General features: G+C 36.9%; 1 protein-coding gene across 6 annotated transcripts in view; it reads left to right on the top strand.

The window, feature by feature from the left end:
* The window catches only part of LOC126278964 (muscle-specific protein 300 kDa), a 1,270,985-nt gene that overhangs the window by 841,506 nt on the left and 413,677 nt on the right, over nucleotides 1-15,802 (top strand). For all 6 annotated transcript variants that reach the window (XM_049979256.1, XM_049979254.1, XM_049979257.1 and 3 more), the window contains 5 exons: nucleotides 16-240; nucleotides 3,947-4,220; nucleotides 5,972-6,231; nucleotides 10,683-10,965; nucleotides 14,947-15,200. In XM_049979256.1, the coding sequence (XP_049835213.1) occupies nucleotides 16-240; nucleotides 3,947-4,220; nucleotides 5,972-6,231; nucleotides 10,683-10,965; nucleotides 14,947-15,200 (1,296 nt within the window). The remainder of the gene's footprint in view (nucleotides 1-15; nucleotides 241-3,946; nucleotides 4,221-5,971; nucleotides 6,232-10,682; nucleotides 10,966-14,946; nucleotides 15,201-15,802) is intronic.

Genomic DNA, 15,802 nt, shown 5'->3' with positions numbered 1-15,802 from the left:
TTTTTTTTGTACTAGGGCATATGTCGTGAAGTGGATGCTAGGCGTGAAGATATGAAATGGCTGGTGCAGACACTTGATGCATTGGTTGCACATTGTTCAGATGAAGAAGGTTTAGCAGAGCAACGCCAATTGGAGCAGCTTATATCACGATACAAGACTCTAATACCTAACATTGAACTGACAATGATTAAGACTGATGTATACTACAAGTGCTACACTTACAGGAAAGAAGTTCGTGAGGTAAGTCTATTAGAGGTAGTGCTGTGTTACCTTTACAGTTTTATGTACTCATCTGACAAGGATATTTCTGTGACACCACATATTTTTAATACTTTTAAGTAATTATATAGTGTGAGATGGAAATTTGGCCTGGCTATTTACTTTTTTCTGCTGATAGGGGATTTTATAATTAATATTTTGTATGAATGAGCCAATTTAGGATTGTAGAGTTCTCATAAGAGTTGGTTGACATTCCTCTGTGCCCACATTTCCTTCATTCTTTTGTTGTGAGACTGTTTTCTTAGACCAAAATGTTCTGGTCTTCTTCTTCCTCTTCAATTTTTCCTGTGATGATCTTGCTATTGTTTGTCTTTATATCAAAAAGTTCGTTCTGCTCAGTATTGTCTTGTGTGATCTTTGCCAGTCTTCATCATTTTTTTTTTATTTCTGTGTGTGTGCTATACTCCTCTTTAGATTCAACTGTTTTTCTTGTATGTTCATCTGGTTTTTTTCTATTGGTATGGTTGTAAAAATTTTATGCGAAGATTCTAATGCTGCAGGAAATGTTTGTATACTATTTGGTCTTTTGTGAGCTGCTTAGCCATGACATAGTCTTCTGTACATCAGTGTTTCAGGTCTGCTTTCCTGTTCCAAGTAAGAGTTTCTGAAGCATAATGATATTCTAGTTTATTGATAGACTGTAATATTTCAGTTTTGTCCCTTTAGAGATGCACCTCTGATTGTACATATTTTGACTGAGACAGTATGCCATTTTCAGTTTTTAGCTTGTCTTTTCAATTACATTTTCTTGAATTTATTTCACTGAGACACTTAACCTGTTGGACTCACTTGATTATGCTGCTTTTTTTGTGTACTTTGGCGCTTGCAAGTAATATATGAGGTGTGATCAAAAAGTAAAAGGAATTTTTTAATTTTATGGACTTTATACACCCAATTGTCATTTTTTAATCTCATTGGTACTCATGTTTCTGATGTACATTTGCATTTTCAGCTGTTTCATATTGTTGACAGCTGAGAATGTTACCGTATTTACTCGAATCTAAGCTGCGCTCAAATCTAAGCCGCACCTGAAAAATGAGACTCGAAATAAAGGGGAAAAAAAATTCCCGAATCTAAGCCGCACCTGAAATATGAGACTCGAAATTCAAGACAAGAGAAAAGTTTTAGGCCACACCTCCAAATCGAAACAAAGTTGGTCCATTGTAATATGAGACACAATTTAGGTCGAATGAATGACGATACAGCTACAATAGTTTGGTTCGAGTCGTAAACTTAGCAGTTAAGTTTTACCAGGAAGCCATTGCTACGCATCAGGTGCTCCGTCCGTATTTATACGGGCACCCTTCCTTTTTCACGTGCTTCGTCTGGTTTGAATCGATTGCTTATTTTGCTTTGATCTGATAAGTGCCGTTTTCTTTGTTATAGGTGTTTACGTCACTCTAAGCTGCATTACTGTACTGTGTCATGCATTGTTTGTCGCATTCGGATAGTGCGTGTTTACTGCCTGTCGCCCTCGCGGCATAACTTGCTTTTGTGTGCGCTTCCCCCGCTTACAATTTTTTTTTATTAAAAAGAGAGGAATTGTTTCATTAGCGAAACAACGGCAAGAAACTGCTATTTGATGTTACTTACACTGCTGCTTTCTTTGATAATTATCAACAAGAACCAAATACTAGACTGCGTATGATAGAGCATGTTCTGAACGAGAGTTAGGCGCAAAATTTTCTCCGTTTGAAAATCTTTGTGGCCATTCTTTAGTACATCAAATTCTGCACTTAAATTAGAGTCATCTTCGATTTAAATATCTAGTCAGTTGCCGTGCTTCATTTCTGACTGTATCACTATTAGGCATAAGAATAATACGAATATGAACATGACACGATATGTATATTCTTCCGTGTTTGCTGTTGTCTCACTCTAGTTTCGTAGTTTATTAGGCAGACAGGATTTAAATGAGATAGCAGCAAACACGAAAGAGTACATGGCAAAATGTTTATATTCGTATTATTCTTATGGTGGAGAGAATACTGCATGTGATTCACATTTCATCAGGTTCCTATTAGCAACCACCCCTTCTCACAGGTAGGAAAAAATTCAGAACGGACAGTTGGCCATATTGACAAACATCCCAAACAGTTTTGCCACTCGGATTTTCGCAGCACATTGAAATTCTGCTACATTCGAAGATGAACAATACTGGATTTGTATTTACTTATGAAAATGCAGTGGTGGAAACTCGGGGCGGAGAAAAAAAGCTCGTCTTCCACATTTTTTTTAAAAAATTTATTTACTGACACAGAGGTTTTGGCGCCAGTATTTATCTTTGTGCCTACAAAGCATGCCTGTGTAGCACTACATATATTCGACGGCAGAAATTAGTTGCGGCGGCACCTACCAACATTTTTCAGAACTTCCGCTTGCTTTGCACACGATTCTAAGCCACAGGCAGTTTTTTGGATTACAAAAACCGAAAAAAAAGTGCAGCTTAGATTCGAGTAAATATGGTATACATGTTTTTTTTAGATCTCAACAAATTTTACCTTTAAAAAAGATTGCCAAACAATTTTCAATAAATTTTACTTGAAAAATAGAATAAAGTGCAGTACTGCATTTGAAATGTTGACTGTGGCTTTTGACAAATCTGCTATGACTAAGACATGAGTTTACAAAACATTTCAAAGAGGATCGAGAAGACATTTAAGACTATGATCACCCTGGATGCCCTGGCATGTCAATTACTGATGGCAATGTGGAAGGAGTAAAAAAGGTGGTTCTGGAAAATCACTAAATCACTGTCATAGAGATTGCTGATGATGTCTGCATATCCTTTCGTCATGCAAAGCAATTTTTTTGGACTTTCAGGCATGAAACATGTAGCAGCATAGTTTGTTCTGAAAATGTTGAATTTTGACCAAAAATGACACCAAGTAGACATTGCTCAGGAATTTCTGATTGAAAATAACAATGATCCAGGACTTCTAAAGAAGGTTATTAAAGGTGATGGAACATGGATATATTTGTTTGATGTGGAAACCAGTCATCCCAAAGGTGGACTGTGAGTTGTTGCCTTATGGACATATGGTCAATAAGGAATACTACCTGCATGAATCAATCTGAAGAAAACAACAAGAACTGTGGCAAAACTACTCGTGGAAATTCCGTCACAATAATCCTCCCACTCACATCTCAATGCTTGTTTGTGACTTTTTCACAAGGGGGAAAAAAACCATTGCTTAACCTCAGCCACTGTATTCACTGGACATGGCCCACTGCGACCATCTATTCCCAAAGCTGAAAGGGTGTTGTTTTGAAGGGACTTAAGTTGATGTTGATGAATAAATAAAGAAAAACAAAAATTCCTGTTACTTCTTGATCACACTTCATATTCTATCTTTCCAAATGAAACCTGCAAACTTACTTTCTCTGCAGTGTATTTTAAGAGTTCAGTCTGTTTTGTGTCTGTTGTCATGAGTAAAGACAGGAAAATCAAGGTTTTATTATTTATGTGCTATTATTATTGAGGGACAATAATTGTTATCCTAACTAGTCTCAAGACTAAGATCTAACAATTTTTTCACATGGTCGTCTGTGTTTATTATGAAATAAATATTGATCCTTTTATATTGTGTACTGATATATATTTTGCATATCGGTTATTTAATATAAAAATGAGTATTATAAAATACATTTTCTTTTTTTGATTCAGGTATGTAGTTTACTACAGAAAGTGAAAGAAACTTCACAAACAGGTCCACATCCAGAAACACTGGATTCTGTAGTTGCATTGGTTCGACAACAAGAATCTGCTGTAACACAGTTGGATCAACAGCGTCCTAACATCATGAGCATGCTGCAGCGAGGCAAGGATCTGGCACGTGATGTGAATGCTCCTCATTTTATAAAGCCAGAAGTAATTGGCTTAGAGTCTAGCTGGAATGAAGCCTATGCACAAACAGTTGAAAAACTGAAAAAACTGAAAGGTGTGTATTGTGAACAGACTTTAATTTTTTCTTAAACTATTTACTATCATTGGTATTAATCCCACTTCAAACATGGCAATTAAAGAACTTACAACCTGTTATTAAATAATGCTTGGCCTTCCTTAATTGCAGAGAGTTATACCAGATTAAGATTAAGCATTAAGTTTATAATTTTGGATGTTGATGAGAAGAACTCTTATTCAGCAAAGGTACTTCTGAAAGTAGCAAAATATGTTACAGATACAACGAAAGCAAAGGAAAAAATTCTCAAGTAAAACAAGACAACTGTTAAACTGGAGTCATGAGTTTCAAGAAACAATAATAAGGGCATAGTTGAGAATGGTGAATTAAACAAAACAAAAACTGTTGGACATGTCTTTGACAGAATGTGAGAAGATCGATTAAAATTGGTTTAGAGAAACAATTGTAAACATTAAGAAATGAAGAAAACAACAAAGGAATTTGTTTCTTCATCACATATCATAAGTTAAGATGGCACAGTAGTTAACAACAGAGGAGAAATGGCACAAGAATTGAATGAATTTTCAAAAAGGGGTATATAGTTTGACATAAAACTGAAAGACAAATATGAATTATGAAAATAACAACATTTTGGAAGTAATGGCAAATGAAGCCATTTGTAGTATGAAAAAAGGAAAAGTGACAGGAGATGATAGTGTTTGCATAGAAATGGTGAAAACTGAAGGTGCTCACAAAAATATTTACAGAATATGTGCAGAGTAAGACAGTTCTCCAAAACTAGAACAATGGTGCAATTATTCTGCAGACAAGACACAAAAAACAGTAGACTAATCAGCTCCCCCTCCAAGATGAAGAAAATATTCACAAAAATAATCACCAACAGCATAAGAGGAAAAGGTGTTGGCTTTTAGTCAAGTAAAGAATAAGCTTGCTGTAGAAGTGTGTGTGTCTATGTTTCTTTTTCTTTTTTTCCCTTTTTTATATTTTTTATTTACAAAACGAGAGAAGCTGCATTTAAAGAGGACTGCTATGATTTGTTAGGGTTATAAGGAAGCTGTAAAGGCAGTCTGTCACATCCAGCAGTGCCAGTGCCTGATATGCAGTTATTCAAAGATAGCACTCAGATAAACTTTTCCATAATAGTATAAATCTGAATCCATTGGAGTATGGTTGATGGGATGGTATTCCATTATTCAGTTTCATCAGGCCTTTATTCGTTTGGCATGCGGATATATGGAAAAGTGACCATTGTAGAGAAGTGACCACTGTAGAGAGCACTGAATGCTGAAGTTTGAGACAGTGATTTGAGAGCAGCAACTGTAGTAGGTAGTTAAGCCTTAAATTTATTCTGCATATGACATACAACTGAGATTTTGTAATTTTTCTTATTATAGTATGTATATTTTGGATCCTTGTCTCCCACTCTAGAAATTCGCATTATATACATCTCCAGCCACTGGCTAGGACTGGATGGTGGTCACACTTTTGCTTTGATACACTTCAAAGTAATCAAGAACCATGAGAGTAACAATATAGTATTTGATATTTGCTCATAGTGTTTGTTTGTGTGAAGTTGTGACAGGTGTAATTGTAAGCAGTCTACCACAGATGATGTTGCACTATTAAGAACAGACCATACCCCCTCTTTTTTATTTTGGTTCATATAATAAGACAAGACAAAAAAGAAGAGAAACTGGGAAATCTCATTAACCCATTGTGCATGCGCTTATTAACATTTAAAATAATTCATGATTGAATTTTGTCTGCAGGAACACAGGCTGTGTGGAGTGGATACAAGGAGCAGAAAGATGAGATTGTAAACCTTCTCGAGAAAGCTGAAGCAGAATTGAAAAAGGTGGGAACCGGTGGCATAGACAGCAAGCAGTTGGTGTCAGAACTACAAGCCAAACAAGAACTAAGTGTTGCATTACGTAAAGCCACTGAAGAAATGTTACGCAGGTTACGTGATCTTTGTTCCTCACTTGAAACCCTCACAGCACCGGAGAGGCGGCCACTGTTACAAAAAGAGGCAAGTACATTGAGGCTGAAGAATGAATAGTTTCAGACAGCAGTTTCAGTTAAACAGCTTAAGGCTTGAATATATACAAGTAATCCACCTGTATGCTTTACTGAAGTTCTTTAATCGTGACTGTTTTGTATTCAAAATTGCTGCAACAAACTTCACTTGTTAGAAATGCAGGGCGAGTCAAAAAGGACTTTACAACTTTGGAATGATACAAAAATTTATCGAGATAACTTACAGAATCAGTTGATGTATCATTTTGTAGCAAACAACCTCAAGTTCTATTCATTTGGTGCATGTGTACTACCATCAGAAGTGCCACCGTACAGCACATTTAAAATGGCTACTTTCACTGGTGTGGAGTGTGCCCGCTGTGTATTTTGGTCTGATGAAACAAACTCTGTAACAACTGTTCAGCATAAATTTCACACTGAATATGCTACCAGTAAGACAGTCCATCACGTCATTTCCTCATGGAAATTCGAGGTTTCCCCGATGATCACTTTCCAGTTTGGTGGATTGGCCATGAAGGGCCAATCGTATAGTCACCTTACTCCCGAGATTTGACACCACTGGATTTCTTTCTCTGGGGTTTCATTAAAGACTGTGTGTATATTGCTCCACTACCAAACAATTTAGCCAATCTAAAAAATCGAACCTACACTCCCATTGCACAAGCTACACCCGATTTGCTGCAGTGAGTGTGGGAAACTTTTGATTACCAGTGGGATTGAACCAAAATGACATTTGACACTTTTATGTGAAACTTGAGGTTGTTTGCTACAAAATGACACATCTACCAATTCTGTAAGTTATCTCAATAAATTTCTATCTCATGCGAAGTTGTAAAGGACCTTTTCACTCACCCTGTGCCTATGGCCTTCTTATGGATAGATGAAGGAACTGCACCAACTGGCGAAATGAGAATACCTAATAGTAATGTGAAAAATTAATATTTTCAATTTTTGCATTTAGACTTTTGGTAGGGAACAAGGTCATAACAGGAGGAAAGTGAAAGGTAGGACAGAAATGGGAAAGTTATGTAGAACTTTGATTTAAGATAGAAGTTTCAGGTATATGGTTATGGAAGCCATACACTATTGGCACCAGAGGATTCCTGATAAATTAATGATAACTTGAAATTTTGTTTCTTCTTTCGCGGCTCTGTTAACTGTCCTGACATATTTTTCCAGTTTCAAAGTAAATAAAGCTCATTACTTCTTCTCATACATTTATAATTCATTTTTCAACTGGGTTTTGTTTGTTTGTAATTTAGTTTAACTGTATGTGGTTGTTGTTTAATTGTAGAGACTAGGAAGTTGTAGGAAACAGGAAATCTAAAAAAAAAAAAAAAAAACACCAGGTAAGAATGGGCAATGGAAACATGTTGTAAAAGATGGAAGAACAGAGAAAACAGAAAAATATGGAGATTAGAGAAGCAAAAATGATGTATAGAAAATTGAATAATAAATTAAGAAGAGAAACAGAACATGCAAGAAAGAAATAGATGAAAATAAGATAGAGAAAATGAAGAAAGAGAAAAAGTAAGAAATGAGGTACAGATTAGCTAGTGAGGTAGTTTTTGAAAGTAGGAAAAGGAAGATTAATATGGAAAGCAAAAGAAAGGATGGCATGATAACCATAGAACCACAATACATGTTATATAGACAGTGAGAAGGTTACAGTTTTGCATGAGATGAATCAACGATTAAGCAGTTCAAATAGTCAAGAAGAAGTGAATGTGCTAGATGATGAAAAAGTACCTGATACTTGGTATTAAGAGGTGCAAAAAGTGCTAAATGTGATGAAAAATAGGAAAGTGTGTAGAATCAAACAATGGAAAATCCAGGATGGAATAATGACAATATTATGGAAAGGGTAGACCGCAGTTTTGTTGCAGAATGTTTGTTTTTATGTTAATTTATTTTGTCGCATTTTAATATATCATGCAGTGTTTTGAATTTTCTCTTTAACAAAGCCAAAATTACATTGTTCGCCCAAAATACAAAAATACGTCCGATCACATCAGAGGCATGTTTACTACTACTTCACTGCGGTAATAACAATATTCTAAAGGGTTTACAATATTTCTTGACAAATGAATTTCTACTAATTTTGATTATTATTTCATAAACAAATCCAGAAATAAACATAATAAACAATACTATTTTGCATAATTAATAATAGAAATTTTAAGTGTGCCAAATAATTTGTAATTTCAAATGTTTGAAAAAAAATAATTTTAACTGTACATTCAGAACTAGTATTTATGGATTATAACATCCAAAATAATAATTCCTATTCATAAATTTTAGCTTGAAACGTAACATATTGTGTATAAAATTATGTGTAACTTTTCAGAAAAACAGCTGAGATAATACTGACATGTCCAAAATTCGAAAATGTTACTGGTATCGACTACTACTATTGAGGAAAAATAGTTCTAGAGGAGGATGTCCTTTTACAATATCCTCCTCATATAATTTGGAAGCAATATGTTTACAATATTTTGTGGGCTATAGTACTATAAGGTTTGCCAATTGGTGTACAAAATGATGCCAAAAGCTAGAATACACATGTATAAAAGTATCTGATACATAACATATTTCAGGAAATGTAAGAAAAATATCTACTACTTAAGTCATAATCTATACATGTATGAGGATATGGCATTCACATTTTCAGATCCGTGGAACATTCTATCTCAACACAAATGATACAAAGTCAAAACTACAATATTGTAACACTAAACTATAGAAATAAGTGCAGAAGCTATGTAAATTACTAGAATTACAAATTGCAAGTGTACATTTATAAAGTCACACCTTCAAAATCATCAGAAGAGAAGAACAAAATTCAGAGCCTAAGTATACGATGAGTAAGCCAACTCAAAAAACTGACAACAGCAGGTACAGTCCAGAAGAATACACTTAGTCACAAGTAGGAGTGTAGCACAAAATCGATCAGCCACTGAAACCAGAGTATGTATGGATATGTTGACTCTTGAAAGGAGAAAATAATGAAGAAATATGAGGGCCTATGCTTATGATGTGGGAATCAACCCATGAATCCAAACTGCACCAGGTACACACCAGCAGAAATGTTTCGACACAACAGAATGAACAAAGTTCGTAATCATATATCAATAAGTTCCGTCATAAGGAATAATTAGAGGAAGCATCTAGCCTCAATCAATAGTTTGCACACTCTCCTTTTGAGTACACACGCACAGTTGCGATGACCAGAGGTATCCAAAACAGAGTTAAGCATAAGTTTGCACGCAACTCAAGTTCCAATGAGATAAAATAATGAAGTACTCAGGATAAATACAGGAAATCAGAGTTATAAATAGCTTTGAATGATGACATAACTGATTAGTTTGAGGACGAAAATCAGTGTGTGAAATCAGAAATGTATACATCTTGTTATGCAGTCTATACTCAACTTATGAGGACAAGTGCTCTACCATCTGAGCTACCCAAGCATGACTCACGACCACCCCTCACAGTTTTAATTCCAGCAGTACCTCGTCTTTGCACAGGAACGCCAAAGGTCTCAAGTTTGAGTCTCAGTCCAGCACACAGTTTTAATCTGCCAGGAAGTTTCACATCAGCTCACACTCCACTATAGAGTGTAAATTTCATTATGAAATATCTCCCAGGCTGTGGCTAAGCCATGTCTCCACAATACCCTTTCTTCCAGGAGTGCTAGTTGTGCAAGGTCTGCAGGAGAGCTTCTGTGAAGTTGGAAAGGTAGTAGATGAGGTGCTGGTGGAATTAAAGCTGTGAGGGCAGATCGTGAGTCGTGATTAGGTAGTTCAGCTGGTAGAGCACTTGTCCGCAAAATGCAAAGGTCCCAAGTCTCGGTCTGGCTCACCAGTTTCAACCTGCCAGGAAGTTTCATATTAGCGCACACTTTGCTGCAGAAAGTAAATTTCATTCTGTATCTTTTTCTTAATATTGTTACATTCCATCCTGGACTTTCCATTGTTTGATTAATCATATTGTTAAAGTGTATAGAATTGCCAATTTGTGATTCGCGAGCAGAAGCGATGAAGAGTGTGGAAGATAGGAGGAATAGAGAGAGAGAGAGAGAGAGAGAGAGAGAGAGAGAGAGAGAGAGAGAGAGAGAGAGTCTATATTTGTAATGAGATATATTAGACAGTAGAATGGGTAGAGGACATAATCATAACAGTAATGATTGCATATTTATGGTGAGTGAATCCTAACTCATGAATCAGTAGGTAAGAATTATGTTGAATATCCAACTGCCATAAATGTTCATCTTAGATGAAATAGAATGTGATGAGTTCCTTAGATTTTAGGAATAGTGATTTTGAAATTAATTTAATTTGAATGGAATTGTTCACCATATGATTAATGTGCATGAACTAAATGACCTCAGCACGGCCATTGCAGAAGGAAAAGTTATCTAACTGATTACATCTGCATGTACAGGTCACAGAAATTGAGAGGCGCCTCCAGGTAACCCTTGAGACGGTACAAGAGCGTGTTGTGGTATTGGAACAGTTCCGAGCTCAGTGGACACAATTCCAATCACAGCTGGGTGAGCTGCGATCTTGGACACAAGAAGCAGCACCTAAACAGCTGGAACAATTGCAGGCAGCAGATGTTGGCCCTGAGGAGCGACTCACCAGGGCTCAGGCCCTTCAAGGGCAATTGAATGAGAAGGCTGCTGCCCTCGAACTTCTTGCAACTGAAGCATCACAACTACTGAAAGGTTTGCAGTGTGGGGTCATAAAACTTATTTATGTTTGTTTTTCATTATACCTGTTCTTCTAAGATTTGGTAAGAACTTGTAGCATCAACTCTTAATATTAATTGTGGGTGATTCTTTGAGAAAGTATTGTTCTTTGGAAAGTGTAGGATTTTCATTTCAAGCTCTGCATTCTCAAACATTTCCTCTTGTCCAAAATCCTCTTTGCTTCAGTGTAGGATGAATTTTTTATAATATTTGGTGATTTTTGTTTTATGAGCTTTAGACTATGGTCGAAGGGATATTTCTTTACCTAACATTTTATCTTCCAATGCTAGAGACAACACCAGAGGCTATAACAACCTAAAAACCACTCGCAAGCTCAGCAAGCCGATCTGTTTGTAAGTACCCATGCAACGGTCATTTCTTGGAGTCATCAGACAACTGCCGAACATCTCAGAGTTACGCCAATGTATGTTATGGAATTTGTAGTGAGGAAGAGTTGACACTGTTAGTTTCACCAAGCATTACAGTCCACAACTTGTCTATTTCAATCCTTCTTCTTTTCTATGTAAGTTGTTTTGGTGCTTTTGAATTTCTATGGCCTCTTTGTACATCCCAGCATAGTGATGAGTAGATCTTGATAAAACCATAGTATCAGAGAAATGAATTTGGTAGTGCCCTGGTCCCAGTGTATTATCTGTTATTCCCAATATATCCGTGTTGCCTAGATGACAACTGCTCTTGTGTTCCTTAAGGTGAGTGTTAATGTTTCTTTTTGTAGTAAATAATATGTACATTTGACAGCATGTGCAGGTGATTTTTCTGTACTCCTGCTGTGGCAAGCAGCGTTCAAATATTCACCATTCGCAGTTTTCCACTTATAACTGGCTCCCATGTCCTGCCTCAGATACATGATGAGCAAACACTTTGAAAAATGATGTCACATTTGACAATGTGATCACATTAGACCAAAAAGGATACATGGAGCGGTAACTTAAATATTCCTTTAGGAGTGACAACCTCATTCTACTAATAGCCTATATATGGATATGATTGGTCTTCCGGGAAATTTGAGAAGTTCTGTGCCAGCCTCGATCAGGCATTGGCTGAATAAACTGCACTGGAAAGGAAGGGAAGTTGACCCTTCCATGTTGTTGTTGTTGTTGTCTTCAGTCCTGAGACTGGTTTGATGCAGCTCTCCATGCTACTCTATCCTGTGCAAGCTGCTTCATCCCCCAGTACCTACTGCAACCTACATCCTTCTGAATCTGCTTAGTGTACTCATCTCTCGGTCTCCCTCTACGATTTTTACCCTCCACGCTGCCCTCCAATGCTAAATTTGTGATCCCTTGATGCCTCAAAACATGTCCTACCAACCGATCCCTTCTTCTAGTCAAGCTGTGCCACAAACTTCTCTTCTCCCCAATCCTATTCAATACCTCCTCATTAGTTACGTGATCTATCCACCTTATCTTCAGTATTCTTCTGTAGCACCACATTTCGAAAGCTTCTATTCTCTTCTTGTCCAAACTAGTTATCGTCCATGTTTCACTTCCATACATGGCTACACTCCAAACAAATACTTTCAGAAACGACTTCCTGATACATAAATCTATATTCGATGTTAACAAATTTCTCTTCTTCAGAAACGCTTTCCTTGCCATTGCCAGTCTACATTTTATATCCTCTCTACTTCGACCATCATCAGTTATTTTACTTCCTAAATAGCAGAACTCCTTTACTACTTTAAGTGTCTCATTTCCTAATCTAATTCCCTCAGCATCACCCGATTTAATTTGACTACATTCCATTATCCTCGTTTTGCTTTTGTTAATGTTCATCTTATATCCTCCTTTCAAGACACTGTCCATTCCGTTCAACTGCTCTTCCAAGTCCTTTGCCGTCTCTGACAGAATTACAATGTCATCGGCGAACCTCAAGGTTTTTACTTCGTCTCCATGAATTTTAATACCTACTCCAAATTTTTCTTTTGTTTCCTTTACTGCTTGCTCAATATACAGATTGAATAACATCGGGGAGAGGCTACAACCCTGTCTCACTCCTTTCCCAACCACTGCTTCCCTTTCATGCCCCTCGACTCTTATTACTGCCATCTGGTTTCTGTACAAATTATAAATAGCCTTTCGCTCCCTGTATTTTACCCCTTCCACCTTTAGAATTTGAAAAAGAGTACTCCAGTCAACATTGTCAAAAGCTTTCTCTAAGTCTACAAATGCTAGAAACGTAGGTTTGCCTTTTCTTAATCTTTCTTCTAAGATAAGTCGTAAGGTCAGTATTGCCTCACGTGTTCCAACATTTCGACGGAATCCAAACTGATCCTCCCCGAGGTCTGCATCTACCAGTTTTTCCATTCGTCTGTAAAGAATTCGCGTTAGTATTTTGCAGCCGTGGCTTATTAAACTGATAGTTCGGTAATTTTCACATCTGTCAGCACCTGCTTTCTTTGGGATTGGAATTATTATATTCTTCTTGAAGTCTGAGGGTATTTCGCCTGTCTCATACATCTTGCTCACCAGCTGGTAGAGTTTTGTCATGACTGGCTCTCCCAAGGCCGTCAGTAGTTCTAATGGAATGTTGTCTACTCCGGGGGCCTTGTTTCGACTCAGGTCTTTCAGTGCTCTGTCAAACTCTTCACGCAGTATCGTATCTCCCATTTCGTCTTCATCTACATCCTCTTCTATTTCCATAATATTGTCCTCAAGTACATCGCCCTTGTATAAACCTTCTATATACTCCTTCCACCTTTCCCTTCCATGTATATAACTAATTTAATTAATTATGACTGATGGTGTGATATTTATCAAAAGATAACGTTAATCTCAAGAGAACTATTAGGAGTTGTATATATAGCTGTACACCATATATTATCACTTAGACAGTTATTCAATCTCTATATTGAGCAAGCAGTGAAGGAAACAAAAGAAAAATTCGGAGTAGGTATTAAAATCCATGGAGAAGAAATAAAAACTTTGAGGTTCGCCGATGACATTGTAATTCTGTCAGAGACAGCAAAGGACTTGGAAGAGCAGTTGAATGGAATAGACAGTGTCTTGAAATGAGGGTATGAGATGAACATCAACAAAAGCAAAACAAGGATAATGGAATGTAGTCGAATTAAGTTGGGTGATGCTGAGGGAGTTAGATTAGGAAATGAGACACTTAAAGTAGTAAAGGAATTTTGCTATTTGGGGAGCAAAATAACTGATGATGCTCGAAGTAGAGAGGATATAAAATGTAGGCTGGCAATGCCAAGGAAAGTGTTTCTGAAGAAGAGAAATTTGTTAACATTGAGTATAGATTTAAGTGTCAGGAAGTCATTTCTGAAAGTATTTGTATAGAGTGTAGCCATGTATGGAAGTGAAATATGGATCATAAATAGTTTGGACAAGAAGAGAATAGAAGCTTTCGAAATGTGGTGCTACAGAAGAATGCTGAAGATTAGATGGGTAGATCACATAACTAATGAGGAAGTATTGAATAGGATATTGGGGAGAAGAGAAGTTTGTGGCACAACTTGACTAGAAGAAGGGATCAGTTGGTAGGACATGTGTTGAGGCATCAAGGGATCACCAATTTAGTATTGGAGTGCAGCGTGGAGGGTAAAAATCATAGAGGGAGACCAAGAGATGAATACACTAAGCAGATTCAGAAGGATGTAGGTTGCAGTAGGTACTGGGAGATGAAGAAGCTTCCACAGGATAGAGTAGCATGGAGAGCTGCATCAAACCAGTCTCAGGACTGAAGCCTACAACAACAACAACAACAATGACAGTTTATTGTCATGATATTTGTGTTTTAATACCTCTAAAGTTAATATTTTAATGTCACTTACTTACATCAAGGGTGTGCATGGGACAGCACACTGATTTGTTATTGGCCTAAGAAACACAACAGGGGAACAATCTGATAGTTGTTACACAATGATTTTATTAATTGTAAAATATTTATTTGAAAAATAAAATTTCCTTTCCTTACACTCAGATGATGCAGAGAATGTCGAAGCTGCAGTTCTGCAGACTGATGTGAAGCAACTACAGAATGCGGTAGCAGCATTACAGAGGGCTGCAGAAGCACAGTTGTCTGCCGTTGGCCGTGACCTTGTCATCTGGAAAGAGTATCGCAGTGGACTGCAATCAATCAAACCATGGGTGGAGCAGGCTGAAGTCAAAGTCAGCATGGGCATAGCGAAGCCAGCCACTATAGAAGAAGCCAAGCAAATGAGGCAGGAAGCAAAGGTAAATACATAGCTAATACAAACTACTAATTTTGTGCTTATGCTATGTGGTTACAGCAGTTAGAATATTGTGAATGTTCACTCTGTCTGTGTACTCAGTTGTCATGATTCATTTACTTTTTCTGAAGTCATAAAACATTTTTAAATTCATCTGAAATTCAATGGCCTATTATAATATACAAATGCGCCAATGTGGTGCTTTTATATTAAAAGGGCATTGTTGGTTGTGTTACTATATGCACACTCAGAGGAGTCTCTTGGTGAGGTGGTTGATGGGAGTTCTTGAATCGAAAGCAACTGAAAGTGTTGAACAGGTTTGGCTGATTTTTGGTCACTACTGGAGTACCTATCAGACTAAACTGTGTTTGGTTCATCTTACATGCACAGAAATAACATGATTTCAAACTCAATTTCTTTTTTATTGATTCAGCTACTCTCGTGAGCTATGTCACAAAGTCATCTTAGAGTGCACATATTATAATGTTAAACATTTGTGTGCTTTGTTCAGCTCATCTTTGCAAAAATTCAAATAGCATGAACAAATTTCATTCCAAACTTACCTTTAATTGTCTTCATTAGTTGTGTTTGCACTTTACAATCATA

Source organism: Schistocerca gregaria, chromosome 6 (assembly GCF_023897955.1).
Source record: "Schistocerca gregaria isolate iqSchGreg1 chromosome 6, iqSchGreg1.2, whole genome shotgun sequence".
Lineage (NCBI taxonomy): Eukaryota > Metazoa > Arthropoda > Insecta > Orthoptera > Acrididae > Schistocerca > Schistocerca gregaria.
Note: the sequence above shows the minus strand (reverse complement) of the source record. Positions and strands in the feature narration are given on the sequence as shown.